General features: G+C 38.2%; 3 protein-coding genes across 4 annotated transcripts; 2 read left to right on the top strand and 1 right to left on the bottom strand.

Annotated features, from left to right (window-relative positions):
* Nucleotides 1–1409: 1409 nt before the first annotated feature.
* On the top strand, nucleotides 1410–2151 carry RB195_016373 (uncharacterized protein; the record flags this gene model as incomplete). The annotated part of the gene is made up of 3 exons (XM_064207503.1): nucleotides 1410–1446; nucleotides 1501–1579; nucleotides 2034–2151. The coding sequence occupies 3 exons, from the start codon at nucleotides 1410–1412 to the stop codon at nucleotides 2149–2151; spliced, it is 234 nt and encodes a 77-aa protein (XP_064063384.1).
* Nucleotides 2152–9812: 7661 nt separating this feature from the next.
* On the bottom strand, nucleotides 9813–16561 carry RB195_016372 (uncharacterized protein; the record flags this gene model as incomplete). Of its 2 annotated transcripts, none has more annotated exons than XM_064207501.1 (16): nucleotides 9813–9905; nucleotides 11265–11374; nucleotides 11435–11566; nucleotides 11699–11801; nucleotides 12000–12057; nucleotides 12184–12248; nucleotides 12329–12406; nucleotides 12543–12630; nucleotides 13077–13189; nucleotides 13274–13370; nucleotides 13421–13496; nucleotides 13574–13655; nucleotides 13714–13817; nucleotides 15094–15188; nucleotides 15682–15830; nucleotides 16484–16561. In XM_064207501.1, 16 exons carry the CDS (start codon nucleotides 16559–16561, stop codon nucleotides 9813–9815), a joined length of 1521 nt encoding a protein of 506 aa, XP_064063382.1. The 2 variants fall into 2 exon arrangements, with proteins under 2 accessions (XP_064063382.1, XP_064063383.1); XM_064207502.1 differs by having other exon boundaries at nucleotides 16484–16516.
* A 5578-nt stretch (nucleotides 16562–22139) lies between these two features.
* RB195_016371 (uncharacterized protein) lies at nucleotides 22140–24303 on the top strand (the record flags this gene model as incomplete). The annotated part of the gene is made up of 8 exons (XM_064207500.1): nucleotides 22140–22243; nucleotides 22297–22427; nucleotides 22498–22725; nucleotides 23173–23288; nucleotides 23353–23424; nucleotides 23614–23781; nucleotides 23868–24089; nucleotides 24157–24303. 8 exons carry the CDS (start codon nucleotides 22140–22142, stop codon nucleotides 24301–24303), a joined length of 1188 nt encoding a protein of 395 aa, XP_064063381.1.
* Nucleotides 24304–25358: the final 1055 nt, after the last annotated feature.

The following is a 25358-nucleotide window of genomic DNA, read 5'->3' as shown; positions in this document are numbered from 1 at the left end:
CGGTCACAAGCTAACTAATTTAAGTGACTACCATAAAGACTTATAAGAATCCCACTCAATTGTGCTTAAGCAAGTCAAAATGGGAGTCAAATTCTATGAATTTTTATATAGCTGTAGCTAAATCGTAAATCGAAGATAACTCTGTTACTCATTCAAAAAACAATCCGGACATAGGTTGGCTGTAAGAAATTCTCATTAGAAAGGATTTAACACTGTAAAATTGCGTTATCCATGGCAAAATGCCTATACAGGTGAACGAGAACTGTTCTATTGTAGTTATGCGTAGATGTTGATTGGGAACGATTAGCACGGCAACATGAACGACAACCGGTTCCGCACAATGTGTCGTTAAATAAACATCAAGGAGCGATAGGCAAACTTTCGTATTACACGCCGTGGATTCAAATGTCAAAATGTCAATGGGAATCCCTCTCTGAATCATACGGTCAACTTTAAGCGAGAAACCTTGATTTTTTCATTCTCTAAAACGACATTCGTCAGATGTTAGGTGTAGTCGAGCAATCTTGTCGGTTAAAAAAGCGTGATACTACTGCAGTCAAAGATAAGAAGAGTTTTGGTACACTGAAACACATGGGACCTCGAAGAAGAACCTCTGAATGCTCGCCTAATTCATTCTGGATTCAACACATAAACTATATCGTCATGCCTGGATGGGAAGTCATTAGTCGTGAATCGGTCTTTTGCTCGTTTTCTGCGTAGACTAATGGAGACGATGTTAGGATTAGCGTTGCTAACAGGCGAAAAAAGGATCGCCCCTATTAGGCGAACTATAGTTTCCAATCAATTTATTTGCCACCGTAGCACATAGCGCACTTGTATTTTGGAAAAGTAAAGTGTCACATCCATTAGTAAAGGGTTCGGTGTAGCGCAATCGGTTAGAGGTTCCACTGCCCGCACTTTCGATCAAAGGATTGGATCCGGCCTAGTGCTTACCAAGCCTTTCCTCCCTCCGGGGTCGATAAATTGGTATCAGGCTTGTCTGAAAGGATAAAAACACTGAATTAACACATTGGCTGGCCCCCGCAACCCACTGCATAGGCCAGTTACACGTTCGTAAACATCAAACGATTCTGAATTGAAGTGAAGTGCATACCGAGAGGATTGATGAACGCCCGACACTTCATCCTTTTACTGTCACTTTTACCATTACTTTTATCCGATTCTTTATCCGGACAAAAAGAGTAACCAATCCAGAAAAGATAACGAATAGTGCCAAAACTTGCTCATCTTTGCGGTCTAAACGACATCGTAGGTGACTTAACTTAATCCAGCTCCACATATTGTAGAATGCTTTTTACAGTTAGTTCAAATTGCCGAATGTTTCCACGTGGAGTACTGTTAGAGCAGGTATAAAAGATCTCTGCTTTCAAATTCGCACCATTCATTCGATGAAATTCCTGCTAATCCTCTTCTGTCTCGTTATAGGTAGTGGTATTTTACTTTATCGTCAGCATCCTCTATTCACGAAAACTTTTGCAGTGTTCGAAGCGAAATTTATTAGGCCGAAAAGGTGTCTTCAGGACCCAGACAAAGGAAAATGTAGCCTCAAGAAGTTATGGTTAGTCATCTTACTGGATTTATACAAGTGTTGGGAACATATACCGTGAACTCTTTCACATCTCGACTGAACATTAACCAGAAAACAATTTTAATTCTAAAAGCTAGCCAAGTATTCGTATCACAGTATACAGGAGACATTGATGTCCTGACAGGATCTAGGAAGATATTGAAAAGTAAAGGAAGATATTGAAAAGCTGAAAAGTAGACATTGAAGATGTCATAGGTCCGGTTTTAAGTAGGAATTGCACTTGATAAATAAACAAAATATATTATATCTGATATCCGGCGATACTGATTTTTTTATTGCAGGATGTAAAAAAAATATTCATCTATTTTTATCCGCGTTTAATTAGCCAGTATTATTAGACCCAATTGGGGCCATACACCAGCGAAACGCTCAGTCATCTCAAAGAAGATTACCGCAATTCCACTATCAAAAAGCAATTGTTTAGGTGGTATTTCAACCAAAAATCGGGAAAATGTGAACGATTCGAGTACAGCGGTTGTGGTGGAAATTCAAACAACTTCCCGACATTTACTGGTTGTAGAAAAGTTTGCAAACCTGATTGAGAGGCAGAGGCAGAAAACCAAGCAGGCAATACTCGCAAAACACCACTGATAATTATCATTTTTTTTACTGCTATAAACGCTTAAATTCTACCTCGTGCTGAATGAAGTTTGATGAATTCTTTTAAAGTCATTTTGAACAAGTGAGACTGCATGAACACATTTCAGAAAAAAATATTCGCGTTCCTGAACTAAACACAGAAGAATACGACCATTTCTAAAGTACAAACACATTCTATAACAATGTAAGAATGAATTTGGTACAGGTCTACAGTAACCACGGCAATTCTTCGCCAGAATACCAAACAAATTCATGTTTTAGTGAGCGTGAGCAGTGATTCGAAGAACGTATACCTAATGGAATACAAACAAGCAATGTGTTCATTCTGCTGCTAAACATCGGTTGGGAATGTTAATAAATTCAAATTTAAAATGAATTGACCTATTTCGCCCCTCGCAAACAGCAATTACAACATCAGCGGATTGCTTCTTGATTGTGAGGGTGAAAGCTGACGATTTTTTTTTCTCCTCGCCAGTTCTGTTCGTGTATACGCCACATTTCCAGTAAAAAACAGCTGAGAATGCTTTTGTATGTTCCAGAAATTTGTCATGACAATGTCATAAAGTTCACAAGAAAAATGCAATCACGTGTTATAAGCTCCTGTGTTGTGCTACAGCCAGCTTGAGAGCAATTTACCCCAGAACACATCTCCCCCGGAAGAAAATTTGATCGAGATCTAGCCATCGATCGACTCTCCTAAGGGTAGTTCTTATAACCACACGAGTGGACGTGAGTTCAGCGCCGTTTCAGCTTTATGCCTCAGGATTGTGAGCAATTTGCCAGCATAGCTAAAACGACTTCATAGACCGACTCCTTTTTCACGTTCAGTTATATGTGGGTAATAAGTTACCGTAACGTTTACTTATTTCAGAAATATCTTGTTCTCATAAAACTAAACGACAATACGTAAGATTGCTGCAATCCGATGAAAGAATTCAAACTGCTAGAAACGGCAAGGAAGAGGAAGATGCATCAAATCTGAACAAATTCCTGACTTTGCTAAAGATAATGTGGCTATTTTTTAAAATGCTTTGAAGTTAATTAACTTTGCCTTCTACAATTTTTATATATGTCATACCTATATTTTTTACATTTGTTTTCACATATCCGTTTTCTAAGTTGATTTTCTCTTGCACACCTCTTTAATAAATAACCAAAGACATAAACTGAAACAAAGTAGTGAGAAAGGTAAGTGGGTAGAATCCCAGCGGTGGAAAGTGATGAATTTATGGAATGCTTGCAAAATTGCGAGTTTTTTTCTTCGCCGCTTTCTTATATGGTCTGCTGGATTGGATTCCTCAGAAATGAACTATATTCTCCATGTTTCTACAATTTCCTTTACGCAAAGTGGAGAAGAAGCCGAGCTGTTATTTTTGATCAATTGTCAACGCTGTCGTTTTAGGAAATCGCAGCAGCAAAATAGGAAAAACTAACAACAGAAACACATCATGGAATGGATGTATATATATATATATTTTTAAAAAGTCAACCAATAAAAAATAAAAAGCACAACAGACTAACGAGACTATAATTGTTACCAGTAATATGGCTTAAGTAATAATAGATTTTCTACATATTCGAGAGGAAATCACAATTATTTAATTCTCAGTGATTCATCGGTTCCCAGAATTTTATAGTATTTTTGACAGTGACCTTTATGTTTTATATAATCTGTTATAAGACACATCTAGAAAAAGATTCAATTAAATCCCCAAAAATTCAATTTAATTCCAAAGAATGCGAGTCCCATGTCAGTGACCTGTGAATTTGAATAAATGTAAAATGTTTGTGAGAATATTCTACAGGAATATTCTCACAAACGCTTTACATTTATTCAAATTCAATTTAAGTTATTTTTTTGGGCAAATAACAATTGAACATAGAAAGCTACGTAAAAATCCAGTCAAAAAGAGATGATAGTAAGACTTAACAACAATTAGAAGGAAAAACATTCGGAAAAGTAGACGAGTCGTCTACTTTTCCGAATGTGTAAAGTAGGATAGCGTTAAACCTCCGTCATAGTTCGCTTCTGACCATATCGAATTACCGTGTCCAATTACAAACACTGCTAAAGACCCTCTTAGAAGCGTATCACCTTGCAATAAGTAGAATTATTGATGACCTTACGGGCGCCAGAGCTCAACGTCCTTGAACAGTACTATCGCTAAAAGAATGAGCGGCTTTAAGCTGATGTTTTCGGAAAAAAGCAGTTTTAACACATATGTACGGAAAAACCTTAATTTTAAATCGAAAGCTCAGAAAGTAAAATAGAAAAATTCGACTTCAAACGTCAACGTTCAGTTCGTAGTTGTATTGTATGTTTTCAGACGCCCTTCCTTCGAGAACTGAATAGCCGAGAACTTGTTGTTTCGAAAAAGAAGGAAAAAAATTAGTTGCAAGAACATCGAAGCGCAAATAAATGTCGAAGTTCACAAGAATTCAAAGATATAACAGTGGAGAGAATGGAACGTGGTTTACACAGCAGCAAAACTTTCACGAACAACAAATGCCGAAACTTACGAGAGTGTACTGAATGTAATGGGACATCTTTTTCGAGAAAAAAAAAGCTGGACAAGTTATCGCTCGCTGTCCCCACGCAGAAACAGGTCTCGTTCCGTTGACATCTCTAGAAAATGCTGCTTTTTTCGCAGGGGACATCTTTCAAACTACACAACAACTAACAATCTTTGATGCTCTCAAGGCATCCCGCCGTTTCCCCCTGTAATTAAGCCTTTTTTCTTCCATTATCTTGATAATATCTTAAAAATTAGCTCCTATATGTGCACTTTTTACAAAACACTTTACTGTAAAGAGCAGATATGAGCACCAGCCACCACTACGATTAAATTACTTTTTTATCCTTCTTCTGGTCTCTTTTTTTACGACCATCTACCAACATCTACCACTATTTTCTTGTTGGTTTCTCCACCAGGAAAAAAAAAACTTGAGTGAGAGCTCTGAGGTTACCGTTTTCTAGGTCGCAGAAACAACAGCTGCTATAAGGATCCAAAGTTTTGGAGTTCTTTCTATTCTTAGAGATCTCAGTAACAGTACCACATCTTTAGGGACTATTCTCCAGACTTTTTTGCTTTGTTTTCCTAATTTTACTCGTATAATTTTAGTGAAAAAACAAATTTTAATGAAAAATTTCGTGGCTATCAAGGTGAGCGCTATGGTGGTCTGCTTTTCTGATGTTGCATTTGAATAATCTGTCTGCTAATTCATATCTTGTGAGATGACGAAGCGTTTGAGAGAATAGATTACAGATGTTTTTGATTTTTCCAGGTTCTGAAGAAACCGACGACGCCGAAACGTTAGCTAGAATAAAGACAGTCTTGATTCTGCCTAAAAAGTAGTACACAATCAAACTCTACGATGCCAAGATTCAAAGAAAGTCGAACTTGGAAATTAAACTTTTTATGATAGCAAAAAATGCAATTTGTAAAAAATGCACATGTATCTCTGGATATTAAGATGACAACGCAATATATCAAAACACTGTCTTTCTAAAGCATTTTCTCAACTTTGTCCCTCTACAGTACTCCCCACAACTGGATCCATCAGAAAATTTCACGATTCCAGCTCAACATTGTTTGAAACAACAGTATCCTTGCAGAAAAATCACAACTAATAGTAAGAGATAGTTTAACGAAATTATCATCGAATTTCTTGAGTGCTCCAGCTGAAAACAAGAAACTGCCTGGGATTGAAGACGTGACCAATCCGTATTCGCGGAAAATCGTTATAGAAAAATGATTTTTGGAGCAGCAGATTAGTACTGAAACACATAAAGTCTTCACCGAACGGCAATTTTAGGAGATTGAAGTGGTTCCCGCAGAGAACGAATGCACATCCTTACCATACTGTAAGCGAAGAAGCATGTCCTAACATAAGAATTGAACTATTCGGAAAAATTTTGGTTGCAAAGTGCAAATGTCCATGAATATACCACGAAATCGGACACCAACGAATGGCTGCTTTAAATCCATATCATCCGACCGGATCTCCCAACATTGGGACTGCCACAGTGTTCACCTCTTAGGAGGGAAATGACTTTCAAACAAAGTAGTCCTTCGTAGAGGTCACGAATTTTGTTGCAGACAGCACTAGTCATTCTTCACTTATAGAATCCAATTTGAAACTTTTTTAAAACCTAATTTCAAAGAAACACTATGAATAGCATATGAATAGTTGATTAGTAATCTTATTCATATTGTTAGTGTTGGTACCGACTTAAAATACGAATTAAGCACAGCCAAAATACCTGTATTAAATCCTTCAGCCTGTATAATGACTAGCCAATGTATCAATTCAACAGTTTTTATCCTCCCAGACACGTCTGGCGCCAATCTATCCATCCCAGAAGGATGAAAGGCTTGGTTGGCACTGGGACAGTGTCGAACTATGTATCGAACGTGCAGTCGCAGAGGAACCCCTTATCGACCGCACCACAACGCCGCCCAATTCCTTATTTTCAGGAAGACAATTGGAACTCGACGGATTATTCAGTCCGGGTCCGAAAAGCCAGTATCGACTCACCAGTAGCTCCTGGCTATTGCAGAGTAGATTGGAAACAAATCAACAACATCCGATAAATAATGCAGTAAAAAGTTTGCTGAGAATTTGGGAAGTTTTGATGTTTTTGAGTAAAGGCTTCGTGCAAACAAGGATCATCGGCCGACATTTGGACCAACATGGAAGTTTTGTTCCAAACTGTTTTTTTTTTCTTAACTTCACTAATAAACAGTTATGTCCAATTCGCATTATCTGCTTTACATTTTAAATATCATGAACATGAACAGTGTAAACTTTTATGGAACTTTGAACAAGATCCTTATGTATTGATCATCAATGAAATATAAAGGGAGTACGGTAAAGGTAGTAATTTGCAATATTTCAATGTGAATAGAAGCCAATTCTGGAAATGCTTGGTATTCCTGGTTATTCGGAATCTTTAGTCGTCACTACACAAATTACACAATAAAGAAAATGAAACAAACGACATAAACAAACTTATTGAAAAAAAAGTGCTGCGAAAAAGGCATGTAAATAAATATTTGTGTAACTCGAAACAGGTGATGTATTACGTAGAAAATTTGTAGGTAAAAGAATCCATGACATTTCAAGAATAGGAGAATGTTTCCAGAGTGATCAGTGGATTCCATAGAGGAGGATCATGATAGATACAGGCAAGGAATAAGTGTGCATGGCTTCGACGGCGATCTTCCGATGAGTACATACGGCACCCGTTGAGAGTCACGCGACTTCATCCTAGAATTTTGCCGAATTTTTCAGTACAGCTATGGAAGGTTACCAGCAATTGAAAAGATATGTCCAACAAAAATACAATCTTGAAAATTTTAACTCTGTACTTCTAAACGCTTTTTTTCGGGATACCAGTACTGTAAGTTTTTGTGTCTGGATGGTGGGACATGGTTGCAGGAGATCCGCAAGCGTACTATTCAAATCTCATAAAAAATTTTAACTTACCCTTAAACTGAAGCCGCCAGTTTTATTCATGACGTGCCTATAGTAGAGGAAAATTCCTGAGAAGGCTAACGTGAATACCACTGCTCCAATGGAGAATCCCAGAATGAAAGCCGGCCATGACAATCCTGGAAGGTTAGGGGAAATTGTAGTTGCTACTTGCTAGGTGGGATTATTGCTGCTCAGCAATATCAAACAAGAGAAAAAAAATTGAAGAAAAAGGTAAAAAGAATTGAGGTAATTACAAATGACTCAATTTTTACACTTACCCCAATCGATGCCGCCAACATAGCTGCTTCCGCTAATATCCATCGTTGATTACACACCATATCGGTTCTTGCGTAAACTTTACAGTGATCACGATTGCCGAAAGATCGCCGAATCAACACCCGTTATGGGGATCGTCTCTACCAAAAGATGGGTGGGGTTGTCTGGAAATTCTAAGGAAGGCTGAATGAGTTTTGACAAAAGGAAAGAGGAAATTGATTAACCATAACACTATGTATACACTGCCATACACAATAATAAGTAAGAATTTAAGTAGGTAAAAAGTTTAAGTAAAAACTTTATGCAACTGTCTGTTACTATTGCTTTAAATGTTGAAAGTGAGTCATTAATTCTCATTTCATCTCATTTCACAAATAAATAAATTAAATAAATAAATAAATTTCAAGATGGGTAGTTAAGTTATTCAGCCCATAAAACTATGCATCGTACTTTCAAAAGCTGACTATGTCTTACATTGAATAGACACATCCTTGCTTCTGAATAACATTTTTGGATATAAGCCAAAGACAAAAAAGTCGAAAAATAATCTTTTATCAAGGTTCTTTTCATGAAAAATGAAAGCAGTGTTCAATGTGAGTAATCAAAATATTCATTTAGTACCAGAGCAATTTGATTTCTTCCATTATTAATGGCTAATTGGCATGTTTTTTTTTCTTGGAATTTTTTGCTACTGGTGAAATATTCCAAAGAATGACCAGTACTCACTCTGATACTTTTTTAGATGCTCATGGAGTAGTCATTCGAACGGCACAAGCCAGCACAGTTTCTACAACGGATTTGGTTTTGTTTAATTCGAAAAGTAATAGGTAGATCAGAGAAGTCATTTTTCATCGTTTTCCAAATACGTTTTGTTTAATGCATAATACAAATAATTTCAATCCTCAAAAGTCCTCAAATGTTTTTTTTTTGCAGATGACGCAGCTGTTGGGAGGAGAGGCGGGTCTGGCGCTGTCGATTAGAGGTCCGCTGTAGCCACACAGTCGCTGGTCCTGAACCGCCCTAGTGCTGAGCAAGCCTTGTATCCCTCAGAGGTCGACAAATCAGTAGTAAACCCGACTGATGATGAAAACAGCTAGTTGACGCAACCTTCGCAAGTCATTGGCCAACACGCGTTCGAAAACCTCAACGATTACAAATTCCTGTAAAACGAGTTGTCCAATCCAACTGGGTTGATACGCCAGTGACTTTATCCTTCACTTTTATCTTTTTTTTACACAGCCTTTACTGAAACTTTATCAAGTTGTTTTCCACTGAATGCTACACAGTTGCCATATCCAAACATTTCGTGACAAAGTTGTACTCTTCAAGAATCACATGAAGATGTGCAAACTCTTGAAAACCTTTATTAATTCCTCTAGGATCCTCGTGAGCAGACCTAACCTTTCTTCAGTCTTCTCAGGTTTCTATTTAGTCCGCCATCCGTCCGTTGTAAGTTTAGATTTATGTTGTGTAGAGCTATGTAAAAAAAGTACTTAATGCTGCTGGGTGGCAAAATATCACGAAAAACGTAACAAACTCAACCATTTTATAGAATAGTAAGCAAACTTAAGAAGTGAGATTTATCCAAAAAAACACTAAAGAGACTTTTTTTCGATAGATTTGATTTCTACAGAAAACTTCATCTTTCAGAACAAATAATTACACCAGTGATTAAGTCGAACTGAAGTAATTTCATCAAAAAGTACACGTATATACACAAGAACAATCTGTGAGATAAGATCATTGCGTTTTGAATGGCATTTAGCATAAACTCCAGAAAACAACAAAATAGTTAATCACACTTAAACATTGTCAATACAGAGAATTATCATATAACGGTTAGGAATCGTCACATCCTCTTGGTTCCATTCGTCCATTTCCCATTGTTGTCAAAATACGATAACGGAATAGTGTAGTTCGAATTCCAATCTCTTTCAAAAATCTAAATAGTAGAAGGTGAAGGAATTCATAAATAATGCATTTCTATAACAGAAACTTAAACGAGCACAGTTTTTTTTCGTTTAGTGACTAACTAAAATACGTGAGTATATGATTCCGGTACGTTTTATCGATTGTCAGCTAAATCCTAGTCAATATTCTTTTCGTTGTCCTCACAAACAGAAATTACCAGGCGTCCATGTACGAGAAAGTGTAAATAAGTCCTATATTAGTACTATGCAGGCCTTTTTCAGTTCACGTCTACTATGTCCATTTTATACCTCACAGTTAGAGGAAACACACCACGGAACTGACCACAAAGAACAAATCTTCACAAAAAAAAAATAGGGATGAGAGTGCTGATCATGAGCGTGGGCGCTGTCACACTCAATTCTCCCTAATCGTCCTGAGAAACGTTGTGGGAAACGACTATGTGGTAGATTTTTCCTACGAGACTCCTAGCAACGTGTCAGGCCAATGAGCACAGCCGTGAGTCCCATGTTTGTCAACGAGTAGACGACCAATGGGCGCCCGACGCTGTCTCTCTTGCTCGGCGGCAGACGCTGGGGCGAACTTCTAGGCTCGATACGTTACTAGGCGCCTGGAAGGAAAAGGAATTTGATCGGCATGACTCTTCTTCAACCCCTTCTTCAGGACAATTGCACTCATTCTCGAGACATACACCCTTCACCTTTTATTTTCGTGGAGAGATCCTAAAATTGTCAATAACTGGTATGCTGCCTTTAAGCATGCAGTGTCTGAATTACTTATTATATACTAGGCAAACGATAATCAGGTGTCGCATGCCCCGAAATGCTGGCGACATCTAGCACAACTATTACTCATACCGGACAACACAGGCTGTTTTGCCTCATGCCTCCAACGTCGTCGGACGCAGAATTCACACAAATGCTAAATTAATAGGGAAAATGGCACTTGAGAAGCTGGGAAGATCCTCTCAAGGCAAGCGCTACTGATCGCCCAGCTCCATGAGACGGCAGCACCCCCAACAAACGTATTGATGCAGGTGCTCCAATCCTAAAACTAAAAACTAATGCAGATGCACCTACGAAGAGATTGGCATATGTTAGTTCCATCAACTTTTCTCGAATATTCCATACTTTTAATTTTTATTCGCGAACCTTTCAATAGCCCAGTTATTCTTTTTTTTTTTTTTTTTTTTTTTTAAAAAAAATTAATTTTTTTTTCCCCTTTTTTTTTTTTAAAAATTTTTTCTAATAATGAACTATGGAGTCATTCGTCTTTCAGTCCGGACATGTTTCGAGTGATTTCATATTCGGAGTCCACACGAGCAAAGAAGAGACATGGGGAAAATTAGGATTTCTCTTCAGTGTACACTTACTTGAGCGAATTGCTTGACGAGATAGGACGTTTGGCTGATATCGTCCGATTTTACCACTATACCAATTCCAGAAGTGAACCACCAGTAGTCAGGCGTCCAGTTAGATGTTCCTGCAGTAAATCACCACACGTGAGTAGGTGAGTGATCGAACTCAAATGAACATCACTTACCTATGTAAACCGCTTTATCCGTCACAAAATACTTACTATGATAGACTCTTGAGAACGGTATTCCACCGTACTTCATATCAGGGACTTGAATAATACGTATATCAATTGAACCTCTTGTCGAGCACCGTTTACCTGAAACAAGAGCTATGCTTCAAAGGATAACATATGTACAGCAGATTTCTTGATAATTCCATTTTCAATGTTTTATGAGAAACTTCAGTTAGCAGTTATTGTTCAAGAATATTCTAATTTCTAAATGGTTACCTTTGTAAATGCACTGTAATTGACTACTTATGTCGGCTAAGGAGTGCAAATAGGAGTAGAACTTGGCGGCAGTGTGTGACCATCTCGAGAAAAGAAAGCGAACCTAGACAAACACGTCGCTGACTTTGTGTCCGACATTTAAAACTCGATTTCTTTTTTTTTTCTCATAGCAGTGACGCGTCAGCTGCAGTACACAGCTTATGTTGAACGTCCCTATTTCATCCCTTGCTTCAATCGAAAACTGCTCAGCCAATAATTTCATTGTCGACTATATAGGATTAAGTTCTTAACGACCACAAACCTTCACTTGTCTATCGAAAGCAGCCCTTCGAATAGCCTCATCTAGTATACCGTACCACCTGAACAGCAACTGTATGAGCACCGTAATTTATTCGCGCTGGAAATTACTGATAAGCTCATCTCGAGCGCTTTTATATTGTTTTTGGATTAACTATACAAAGATAATCAAACTCCTTAGCAGTTACTTGTTCAGTGGTTTCATGTAGAGTGAGCAGGGTGCATAGTTCATCACAGCCATGTCCAGTCTGTGCTGTAAACAATTGTATACCTCACTCCAAAAATTCGTTCGATTTGTCGCAGACCTTGGAGTCCTCCCATACAATGGCCTACCTTCGTTTCATCTATGAGTTTTACCATCGCATCCAGATCGTCTTCTCTTCCACACGATTGGAAACCTGGTGGAGAAGCCTTAAAGGAAAAACAGCTCATGGGAGAGTGTTCAGCTCGCGCAGCCTAACACTTTTTTCTGTGACCACACTAGAAGTTTTGAGAAACACATCACAAGCAGAGATATCCAAGAACTGAAGAAGCTTAACGTTACTACCGAGATATAAACCGCTTGATTTCCGTTAGCATGAGGGACTACGGTAGGCCTTCCATGGTAGGCTGGAGTAGCCAAGGATGTCGGCCAGCTGAAACAGAAATTAGTCGACGAGTACAACTTCAGCATTTGCATGAGGAAATGTCTCAGGCCAACAAGGAGGTCTTAAGCTTTGCTGGGTCTCCAAAGATCTAAGAAAAACTAGCACGCTTCTGATCTCTTCTGAATTTACCCGAAAAGAGATGAGCAGATTAGAAATTTATGTAAGTTTTATCTCTGAAAGTACCTAAATATTTGGGCAATAACATAGAAATGACGTCATGCAACACATGCGTAGAACTTTATTGTTCACTCCAATTCTTTCCAATACTTTTCCATTTTTCAAATGGTTCCAACTTTTCGGGGGGTTATTTCATTTCTATTTCATTTTAAAATATGAGAAGAGAGAACTGAAAGAATTTAAAAGAGAGAAAGAAAAGGAGAGAAGACGGAATGTACGTAGCTTCTGAACCCATCACAAAAGAAAGACTATGATACCTGTCCGGAAGTTTTGCTCCTTCTGCACCCATTTCCCAGTATATTTGAAGCAATTTTTTGAGATCATTGCCAAGGCATGGACAATTGAAGACAGCTAGTCCTAATTCCCTGACCTTTAACAAAGATAAGGGAATATTAGTAATAATGATGGCAAGGATATTTTTTTGTTTGCTCAAAGGCGCTAGACACAACTTCACCTGAGTGAGAGCCCGCCAATCAAAATTGGCAGATCCAATGTAAAGGTGTTTCCCGTCGACAGCCCATGACTTAGTATGAAGGATCCCTCCAGGATACCTGGAAAGTCCTTGGTAGTAGTAAACTCAATTTCCAAAATAACTGCGTACCACTGTTTGAAATCGAGCGATCGCACTTTTATTCGTCCGTTTGACTCCGCTGCTAGATCTGCTGTCTCCTCATAACCTAAAAAGAATACAGAACCTTAACCTGCATTGATATTATTACTACTACATAGCGAAATTTTTCCTACAGCGGCTCACCACCGTCCCGAAAGTTCTGCGCTATTTTGATATTAACTCCTCTTTGTGCAGTACTTATCAGTGTGTTGTAGATGAGTCCACCCTATATTTCCGGATCTCCTTCAAGAAAAGGCGTGAGCGCAACTAATTTCGGAACTCACGTCTCCGCCGGTGTTCGTCGTGTCCGTCTCGTAGTTGTTGCCAGTATTCTTCACAAGTAACGACCAATAAAAGCTACCAATAAGGATCTCATTTTGAGCTTCTTCTAAAACAGAACTACACTAAATGATCATATTTCTGAATGAATGGTAGTATGTCACGGGTTTTATCCAAGACTATCCATATCCATGAACGACGAAATTTGATCTGTGAAGGGAAAAAAAGTTCATTTCGATGATTATGAGGATGAAAGAGAAGACATTTCAATAATACCTCTTGCCTCCCTTTTGCGCCAATTACATATTAAAATCCGATATTTGTTGGATTCAAAAACTCTAACGCAATGAAAATGCCTCCATATGGCTTCAGAAACACAGGACGATGATTTACTTTTTGCGGAAGTCTACAGTGCTACATCAAAGACAAAAAATATCTGTGAGATATTTAAAATATCTGCATGTAAATTGTAGGAATTCATAACAGTTGAAATTTAAAATAAAATAATTGTATAATTTTAGGTTTCACGAAACCCTATAATTGTTTTTATGGGCACTCACTCTTTGTTATCAAAATGATTATGGTCCTGTAGTAGACAAATCAAGGATGTTGCTAACAAATGTACATGTGACTGTGATGGGAACCAAAGTTAAGGAACAGTCCCATGCAGTAAAAGTTTGCTCCAGACAGAGAAAATGTTTCCGGATTGACAAGGCAGTGCGGCTACACACTTCAACACATGTACCTTCACTCCTGTAACAAACTCTGCTACACAAATTCCATACTAGGTCATAAGCTTCTTCTCGCAGTACTTCTCATCACAATGATAACACTTTTTGCACTTGGTTCATGCATTTTCTTCCGGTTTTTCTACTTTTCTGTTTTTTTTTTCTACTGATAGCATGTTCCGCATCTGTCAATGAATGATCTGCTTTTGTGAACAAAAATCCTAATAATTCCGCTTGATAACGAAGGGTTTATCATTCCAACACCGTTTTTTTTTCTTATTATAAAAAACTGGCACGTGCACTTCTATGTTTTCTTCTCGATTTTAACATGATTCTAACATTTTTAATGTAGAAAAGAGAAAAACTCAAACAACTCAAACAAAAGGGAGATTGGAGTGAAGTGGTGAGGACCTTTGACAACTGAGAAGTCATTGCCAAAGTTTTCATTTATATAGAGAAGAAAATGGATTTTTCGTGGGCGGGGAGGGAAATATGTATCACGACAAGTGAAATTACTATGATAACCTCTTCTGTGGTGCTGACATTCGATCATAATTGTTTAACTGTATCGTATTACATTAAACGACAATGAAAGTTAACATAGACACGGTTCGATAGAATAGATATAATGTGAAGCAGCAACAAAATTTAACTCACTCATAAGCCTCATCCAGCAATCTGTGGTTCTATTGAATATCGGATACGAAGGGTTAAATGAAAGTCCGGCTGGTATTGTTTCGCAGATTACGAATCTGAAATTTCAACACGGGAGAACTGTTTATAAAACTTGAAATTGAAACAGACAGTGCTGTGAATGCCCTAATTTCAAAATTGCAGCTGCAGACGGAATCCATCTTGAATTCTTATTGACAAAAAATTTTAATTTGCAAAATTTGCATTTTGTAACTAAGGGACTAAGGCAAACCTCAACAATCTACTGAAATGTAACCAAACAAACCAGAGATCCTGCCCGTAGCATGATCATTTAAACTGGCTTAAATAAACGCCTAGTAAACCCGATTTTGTCCCTTCGCTCTACTCAGGAAGTTCCCTAACTGTAACCGGGAAGAAACACAAATAATAAAAACGTTAAATTTGTTTAATTCAACAGGGATATCATTCAATAACTGTTGAGGTAATTCCATAGTTGCACGGAGAAATCCTATACCGAAGAAAAAAATTTGTGTGCAGGACTCATTTTGATGCAAGGTTTGGTGCAAAGAAAAGAATACTGTTCATACTTACTCGCATGTTCTTTCGCATTCCACAGGCGGTGGAGGATTGCATGATCTTGGATCAAGGGGAAATCTGCTGATATTGCTATTGTTTCCATAATTATTGAATATCGTGTAAACGTCTCCTTTCGATGATGGTTTTATCGCGACAAAATAAATCTAAAAACTTTTCTTCGTTCCTACAGAAGTTCTTGACTTTACCACATTTCGAAAATTTAACTTTCACACAAAGAACCTCTTTTAATTTTATAAAAAAGCAGCTCTTCCATTGCACTTTATGTCGATTTGACTTCTGAAAAAAGCGCCAGTTGGAAGTCGAACATGGAAAAATGGACGTGCAAAGTCTTCCATGAAAAGAAAATAGTTGTTTCCATGAATGTATGAGCTTTGTTTGATCATGTAATGCTTCATTTCCAACTGCGACCAACTCACGCTTTCCGCTATGCTCAAAAATTAGAGAAGCAAAAGGAAAACTCTTTTTAATTTTCATTTTCAAGTTTTATTGCAGTTTCATCAGACACTTGATGAAACACTTTAATTAATGTTCTAATTGTCACATTCCTTCTTGAAATTTGTAAAATTCTATTGAGCTTAGAAGTAAAAATATTCTTTTATTGAACACAGCACGATAGTATGAAGAGAGAAATGTGGATGGTAAAAAGGGCGACGGCTGAAAATATTAAATGTGCAGTTTTCCATTTCCTTTTAGAACTTTCAAAGGAAATAAATTAACAAGAAATCTTGTTCAAAAAAGGATGCGAACATCCTGGCCCTTTTCAACCTGAATACTTTCTAAATTAGCAGGAACTTACCGATATCCATACAACTGATGTCAGGAGAATCATTGCAGATGCGATGATTGCATGTATGACCAGGGGTTTAGTGTTCATCTCTCTGGAATTTTCCTTTTTTGTCGCATGGATTCTCAGCAAAATAACTCCTAACACAATAATTAAGTTAATGATAAGCTTGAATGGTCGCTACAGGTATTTTTAGTGCATGCGCGTGATTAAAGGCATCGCCCCACGAATCGGAGGTGGTACGGATTTTACTACGGTACTCCTAAGCGGGAATGTAGGTTATGGAGAGGTGGGTGTTTCCGTCCATTTCTTGCTAATTGGCGTACGAAAAACTGCCCCGGAAGACACGGCTTCGGGCGTTCCGGCGCGCTCCTTTCTACAAGGAGTTCGATTGGAGCACGCCAGCCTTGTGCATGCTTCGCATCTTCCGGGCCGTTTTTTACGGCAAATAGGAAGAAATGGACTAGACCCCTCTCCGCAATCTACCATGCCGTATACAAATACTCCACCTGAAATCCGTACCAACTCAGATTCGTGGGGTGATGTCATTAAGTGTTTAACTCTCATCTGTGCATAATATAATAAGGTAATAAAAACGAGTAAAATAAAAATAGCTTCAGAAGTTCATATATTCCTTAACACTCACTTAGTTCAACTTTGTTATTAGAAACGACAGCCAGTGAATAGCTAGAAATCCCACCGCTATCGGGAAGGTTGCCATTCATAAATGTCTTCTCAGTGATAATATTCAGAAGTTACTTGAAAACACGTTTTCAGGATTGAACATCAGATTCGGTTTTTTCATGAATTGGCAAGTCGTAGCATTTTATTCCTGTTCATTCGATTATGAGCAAATTCTTTTTGCTTTATGAAATTGATAGCGATTGATAGCTAAATAGTAATAAGATGAGCGAATAACTAATCGTAGCGAGAAAAATGTTAAATTTATATTAAAATTTCGGTCTCCTAGGAGTATTGATCTCATTTTGACCATACTATAAAATGAAGTGATTTTTCTGTCCTTTCTCAGCAGAACTCAGTAAAAGTGAGGACAGTAAAGAGTTGTGGTCACTTTGAAAGGAAAAAATGATTTGCGGAAGTGTAACCACTTTTAGGATAAAAAATGGGGGACAGAGAAGAAAGAAAGAAGTAGACGAAGTGATTTCGTTTCTTTTAAGGCCATGGAGATTTACTCTATGTACTCTTTATTTGTTATTCTACTTACATACTTACTCAAACAACAACAACAACAAACAAACAAAATCATCAAGCGCAGAAGGTGAAGAAGTAACTGTAGGTGTTCTCCAAATATGGTTTTTATACCGTACAGGCAATCACTAATGGCCTCGTCAAAGAAAATGTGCAAGTCTAAGCATTTCTTGTTCATTTTAAAGCAGTACTGGAATAAATCATCTTAAAAGAACTTCTATTTCATTGCTATGTGACAACTCTATTTTTTTCTGGCAAAAAGCACAAAATAAAAAAAATAATAATAAAAATGCAGGAAAATTACAACATGCATTTTGTTTCCTTCTCGTTGAGGCTCGTTTCAGTTTCATTTTTCACACTCCTTATTAAAATTAATAAATCCTTATTAAAATGACAAAATAATAAGTGCGTTATTTATCACTATTTATTTAGTTCTGCTTACTTCAAGATACAAGACAAGGAGCTTTGATTATGAGACCAAAATGTTACAGGACAGCAGCGAAAAACGAACACAATCGGCACGTGTGACCTGGATTGATTCCGAATGTTCTTACTTGTACAACCACAAAAATTTATGATAAGAAATGCAATCTACGTTGTCGGTATGCAAACAAACAACGAATGTTTGTCAGTCAAAAAAAAATTCAAAGACCACAATTTCTCAAAGTAGAGAACGATCAAATGGAAAAGAACTTCAGAAACTAATTAAAAACTTTTGACTCATATGCTATGCCAAATTTAATTTGATTAATTGTTATTCTTATCGCTTATACACCGTCCATTAATTTCTTAATTAGAAAAAAACACCTAAAAATGCTTTAAGAAACGATGGTAAGGAAACCATACAGACCAATGAATCTGTTATTCAGACAGAAAACCAACTGGACCCTGTTTTCAAATGATAAATGAGCAGGTGCCTACTCCTGCTACAGAAAAAGATAAAATCGTCGTGCAAAATCTTTCCCCACATCCCGAACTCCTTGTAGATGACTTATAGAAGGACTCGCTTATCAGCTCTTTTGATAATGATCAGAAATTCTAAGTGGAAAGAGAGGAGAACCTCAAACAAGAAACTCACTATATTTTCTCATCGTAGACGATTCACGAGGTAAAATTTTGAATCTTTCCTCTCACTTTCTCGCATTTGATAGAACGTTCTGTGGAAAAACACAAGAATGTGATTGATTGCGTGCACTAGCAAAGTTTTGGTTCAAAGAAAGAATCGTTTCAATAGTGATGACCTCAGAATTTACTAATTCTAACTAAATTTATGAATGAAAAATCACATTCTTGCGCTTCATTCTGTCAAAAGAGCAAACCTAAAAAATAAATCCACTTGTTTAAAGACGAAATCATATCCAAAAAATCCCTTATTACTCGTTTTGCTCAGACAGCAACTGCTACAGTACTATAACGTATGCGAAACCCATAACTAATCAAATATCCGAATAACCGAGAATGTCAATGGGACAAATAGGGAAGTTAAAGGTTAGTTAAAGGCAGCGTATCACGATTTTGACGTGGTGCGGAGATCACAACGAAAGTTTAGAGTGCGGGTAGTAGATTTCGGAATCCAGTTTTGTTCCGCTCGCCTTCTCTTACTGTCGCAACAAAAAACGGCTACAAAGACAGCGCTTTTTCCAGTGAAATCAGTCGCAACGTGCCGTCGTCGCGCACGCGCCGCATCCATGTCCGAGTGGTGGAAGAACACTGATGTCTGCTCTGTCTGTCTTCAGGTGAAGCCAATGAATGGGCTAGTGAGGAAATGGAACGTCTACATATGTAGAGGTGCGCACTAACATTCCTAGTAGCAACTAAAATGGCCCCCATGCCGTTCTTTTTTTTTTACGACGATTAAGGAAAGATGACTGGAACCACAGTGGGTTCCGCAATCTACTACCAGAACTCTACGCTTTCGCTGTGGTTTCCGCATCTCAGGATTGTGATACGCTGCCTTTAAATCACATTAGCTTGACTCCTTACTTTTGCCAAGAAAGCAAAAGCGAATTTATCTAAGAAATTAGTTATAGATATATACGATTGGTAAAAAAAAAACGATTTGGATCAACTCAAATCAAATCCAAAAGTCTGAGAAAGCAATTCTAGTAGGGGCTTGTACAGATTAAATCACGTCTTCGCTGCGAGTGGCTACGGAGAATTTTCACCAACGTTTTTTCCTGCGATGAATCTCCAGATTTTCACTAATTATTTTGCCGAAAATTATGTTGTTCTCGCGTTGACCCTGCTACAGTTATACAACACGGAAATATTGAAGTTCAAGCCCAGAACTTTTCCCACACAAGAGAACCAACCATGAGCCATCCTTAACGTTCGTATCCTTGTTACCATTCTTCCGTGAGAATGTTAACAGGGAAAGTTCTGCGTTATTCAAAATTTTCTTGTCTTGCCGTCGCCAAAACACACTTATAATGTAGGATTATGCGATCCTACAAATCCAGGACGTTTTTCCTTCCCAAAGGATCGACAAGACGCAGTCATTCGACAGTTCTTTTAGGTCTCTTTAAATGAGAATGTCAAGGCTCGAACATTTACATATTTTGAATTCTTCAAGGCCTTTCGATGCGAAAACATAATAATTCTGTAGGATAATATGACCATCTAAACCTAGAATTAGCGCAGCTAGGGAAGAATTTCTTTTCTATGTATCAAGAGAAGGCGAAAAAGGCTCTCTAGAAAGAGGGGACCTTTTTTGTTGAGAAAAGAGTGAGAGATGATGAAATTGAACTGGAAAGTAAAAATTGAAATTGTTAATCAATTTAAAGTTCATATGTAGGTCATAGTATTGTTGATTTGAGCTTTACTCTTTTCCTCTTAACTTTATCTAGAACTCTGCACTTCGATTTTCAGAAAAAAAAACCTCATTTCCTAAAGACTTAGCCAATTTTCTGAATTTGGTCACCACTATATTTCCTCTGAAAGGATAAAATTCCCTAAAAACTTCGGTTAAAGTTTTAGAGGTAAATTCAGGGGCTTTTGCTAGTTTTTATGCATAAGGGTCCAGTGGCAACGTATTAAATTGCTAATTTAGAGACAAATCAGAACCCGTAACGACTTCTCAAACATATGATAATCAGATCATTAGATCGAATCAAAGTTCACCACGATTACGCAAGCGTTGCATAGCAGATAACTGAAATTGCGCAGATTATTAGCGTAAAGAACAACAGAGGAGGACATAGATCACCCACTAAGCAGTGCAGTAAAATATGAAGGAACTAGAAAAAAAGAATTCTGAAGTATGTATGATCATAAACCTTTCAATAAAAAAAACTTAGAAAAATTAAAACTGCTGGTCGAAAATGTATGTATGTCTCACACAGGCTTATTATTTCTAGACTGTTCAGTATTCTATGTAAAGACCTTGATACATTCTTCCTTGTATGAATAAAGAGTGATGTGGTCTCCGAGTTACACCCGTTCTGATATGATTAAGAATTTTGTAATTTGGCTACATCTTCTGAGAATATTCCGAACACTTCACATTCACTTTTTTACGGCGACATTTCTCTCGACGGTCCTCAGATAAAACCTTCAGGTCCCTTTCAGGAAGGCAAACTTGCGCTACATATAACACTAACTGTACGACTCATGCACAACATTTCTTTCTAGTTTTCTTCCCAAGAAGGAATTCCCCAAGACTTAAAATAAAGTAGCGCATTAGTTTTGATGTTCTGTCGTATATGGATCTTCAGAAATCTTCTCTACCGGTTAAATAATCAGTTTTTATTTCCTCTTTTTGAGCCTCCAAACGCGTATATCAAAACTGCACCCATTTTGTTTCACAAAGTTTCTATGAGCTGAGTTGCTATGATGCACGAAGTTCATACAAAGAGTTGCTTTCTGTAGCTAAACCCTAATATTTTTTAGTTTCGCTCGATTATACCGAATATCAGGAATTGTTTGTACATTACCTTGCTCAGACTATTTCCTTGTAATTTCAAATCCGTTATGAAGTTGTCGCTTATCAATTGCCACGCATACTCACCGAAGAAACTACCGGAACTTCGCAAAGATAACGGAACTTACGACAGTGGCCCTATAAAACTAAGGGTGGGGTCGCTTTACTGTCTTTCCGACGGCGATTAGCCTCCTTCCAGCTTCCAGCAAAGCATTTGCTTTCTTTCTTTAGAAAAAATGCTATTTTGCTTTAAAAAAGAGAAAAAAAGTGTCTCAACTAAGAACCTTTCACTGTCAGTGTTTTCCGTAGAGTACGGCATTAGCAAAAATATAGAAGAAGCTCATTGAGTTTTCCAAAACAGCTTTCACATCCAATTCTTCCAAAACGCTTCTCATTTCAACATATTCTTTACTACTGAGAATTGTTCAACACCTCGTCATTGCATTTTCAGAAATTCGCGTCACATTCTTTCTTCGCTATTGAAGAGTATTATACGCTATTACCAGCTTACTTTCCTCCTGGATGTATAATTTTCTAGGTATGAAGACTATCCTAGTTCTTGCCGCCCTGGTGGCGGTACTGTACGCCAAGTCGTTCACCATGGAGACGCGTTCCTCAGGATCACTCCGCGCTCGATTGATCGCGTGAGTTACCACACAATGACACGACGTTAGGTATGCAATGATTGGGTTTCTAGTGCCAATCTCTACCAGAAATTCTTGGAAGAGGAGCACCTCCGCCGCTCTCAGGTCCTTGCCTCTGGATCGCAGCCATTCATCGACTACGCTGATGACTTCTATCTCGGAAACGTCACTCTTGGAACTCCACGTAAGTCTTTGCAATTTAAAAGAAAAGAATCTGACATTGCGCATCGGCGTCAATATTAAATGATTTTCAGCTCAAACCACCACTCTTGTGCTCGACACTGGATCATCCAACTTGTGGGTGATCGACGCTGCCTGCAAAACTGCTGCTTGCAATGGTGAACCAAACAGCGGCTACACCAAGCACAAGTTCGACACCACGAAGTCTACAACTTTCACCAAGGAATCCCGCACCTTCTCCATCCAGTATGGATCCGGATCTTGCAACGGATATCTCGGCACTGACACCGTTTCATTTGCAGGTGAGCATTACGATTACTAAAAAGGTCGTTGCAGGTATATTTCCAGAAGGAACGAAATGAGAGTTTATCGTTGGGGGGCTATTCACAATAACTAAGGGCTATACCAGTCTGAGAAACGGAAATCAGAAGCGGTTCTACATGTTACAATCCAGAATGCAAAATGAAAAGATAAATGCGTTTGTTTGGTTTTTTGGTGAGCTCAAAAACACAATTCGTATTGAGTGCTGGATCTAAGCATCCATTCCTATTGTAAGAGCTAGAGTACTACTTTTCGCGTTTTTGTGAGGAGTTCTGAAGATTCGTAGATAACTGTCACACCAAATCCATTATATTGCGTCCTTCTCCACGTTTATTGCGTACTTTAGGAAGTAGAACAGTACTAAGGAAAAAGTTGATTATCACTCTGTTATCCACAATGAGTATTTACAGTTCACAAGCGTCATTTAGGACTAACCATCACGAAACAGGAATTTGGTGTTGCCACCCACCTCGCCGAGGTGTTCGGATACCAGCCAGTTGATGGCATCCTTGGTCTTGGATGGCCTGCTCTAGCTGTGGATAAGGTGAAACATATTCTCCAAAAACATCAATAAGTCGAAAAATTGACCTACTGAGCTGCAATTTTAGGTCACACCTCCCATGCAAAACCTCCTCTCAACTCTGGATCAGCCGCTGTTCACAGTTTGGATGGACAGAAAGGTGAGGTTTCACAGCAACATTTCTAGCACAGAGAGTTTCGGAAAGAAGCTAAAGAAACTAGAAAAAAAAGAAACTTCAAAGAAAAACGTGCTTAAATACCACTCATTAGTGACCGAGGATAAAGAGGAAAATATTATTAACATTCCAAAGTATAAGTTAAGCCTCAAACGTAAGAGAAGCAACTTTCAGTTGACCATCAGCAATGGCGGAAACGCTGGTCTGATTACTTATGGAGCCATCGACACCACAAACTGCCAATCGCAGATCAGTTACGTCCCTCTTTCCGCTGAGACTTACTGGCAGTTCCCCATCCAAGGCTTCTCGATCGGATCCTATTCGGAAACCAAGAAGGACCAGGTCATAACAATAAGTCTACATAGTCTACATAATTCGTAATTAGTACAAAATCTACATAATTCGTCGATGAATGTCCGGCTGTTCAGGTCATCTCTGATACTGGCACCTCGTGGATCGGAGCACCAAACAACGTTGTCAGCGGTGTCGTTAAGCAAACTGGCGCCAAATACGACTTCTCAAATGAGCTCTACACTGTGGATTGCTCTACAATGAAGACTCAGCCTGATTTGATCTTCACCATCAATGGTGTCACGTACAACATCCCATCCGTAGAGTACGTGCTCGACCTTGGCCTCGGAAACGGAAAGGTTCGTGGCTAAACTGAATTCGTGATAGGTGCACTACTGTACAGCCCTCTCAAAACAATTATTTCAGTGCGCTCTGACCTTCTTCGGAATGAATTCTGGTGGTTTTGGACCGGCCTGGATTCTTGGAGACACATGGATCCGCACCTACTGCAACATTTACGACATTGGTCAAAAACGAATCGGTTTTGCCAAGGCTAACCACTCTGGACTCTAAATAACAGATGCTATCGGGCAGCTTTATCGTCTATAGATGCAGATAAACGATTGTACATACTTCAGACTATTCAGCTTAAAAAACAATAGTTAGAAATAACGTTCCGCTGAGGGTAATCTCTCTGGATCTAATAAAAATTCTCAGTGCAGCACCCTGAGTGCGCTTTTCAAATAAGCTTTGTAATGTAAGCTTATAATGTAGTTCTATCCAGAACTCAGTTTTCCCTGACTTGGTCTTGAAAATCAATGGTGTCAGTTAGAGCGTACACAGATCATGGCGCCCAGTAAGGAAACTACCGGCTATGAACACATCTGGTGAGAACCTGCAGCCTCCCTCAGATCGACCAGGAACAACTAGAATTCTTAGATGCATTAGCGAAGTAAGTAACTCCTCCTGCAACAACAGAAGGTTTTTTTTCCTTAAAATGCTACAAATATCATTAACTCCTGGAAGAATCTTAATTTTGTTTCAAACTTTTGCCTTTAAGTAAGACTTTAAAGTGTACACCAGTCTGATTGCTGGGTATCCACCTTGTATCCAAGGCAGGTATCACTTGAAGAGGCCATAACCTAATATCCCTATAATCTGATATCGATCTGAATGAGATCAGCTCTGTGTGCGTGTAGGTTTAAAAACTGCACACCTCAGTGAAAATTTGAATAATCGCTTTAATATTAAATAACTAATAATAATAATAATAATAATAATAATAACAATTTCTGTCATCTATTGGATCAAAGTGAATCATTCGACGGTCGAAAAGTTGTTTAAGTATCCGTACCAAACATTCTAAGGGGTGGGGTAAGCACAACCATTTACAGCTGCTCTCCAGGGACCTGGATTAGCCCCTTCTATACAAGATCATAAACAATGTCTGCGATTATAGCCTTATTTTTCAGGAAACAGCGGAAGCAGCTCCTACACAATCCATCTTGTAACAGCCGTGTATTTATGCTTACTTTCCAATTATCCTGAGCGTGCATATTGATACACACAAGGATTGAGGGCTGCAAACTCGTCCACCACAAAAACGATGCTATCATGGACCACCTTTG

The sequence above is a fragment of the Necator americanus genome, chromosome V (genome assembly GCF_031761385.1).
Source record: "Necator americanus strain Aroian chromosome V, whole genome shotgun sequence".
Classification (NCBI taxonomy): Eukaryota; Metazoa; Nematoda; class Chromadorea; order Rhabditida; family Ancylostomatidae; genus Necator; species Necator americanus.
Note: the sequence above shows the minus strand (reverse complement) of the source record. Positions and strands in the feature narration are given on the sequence as shown.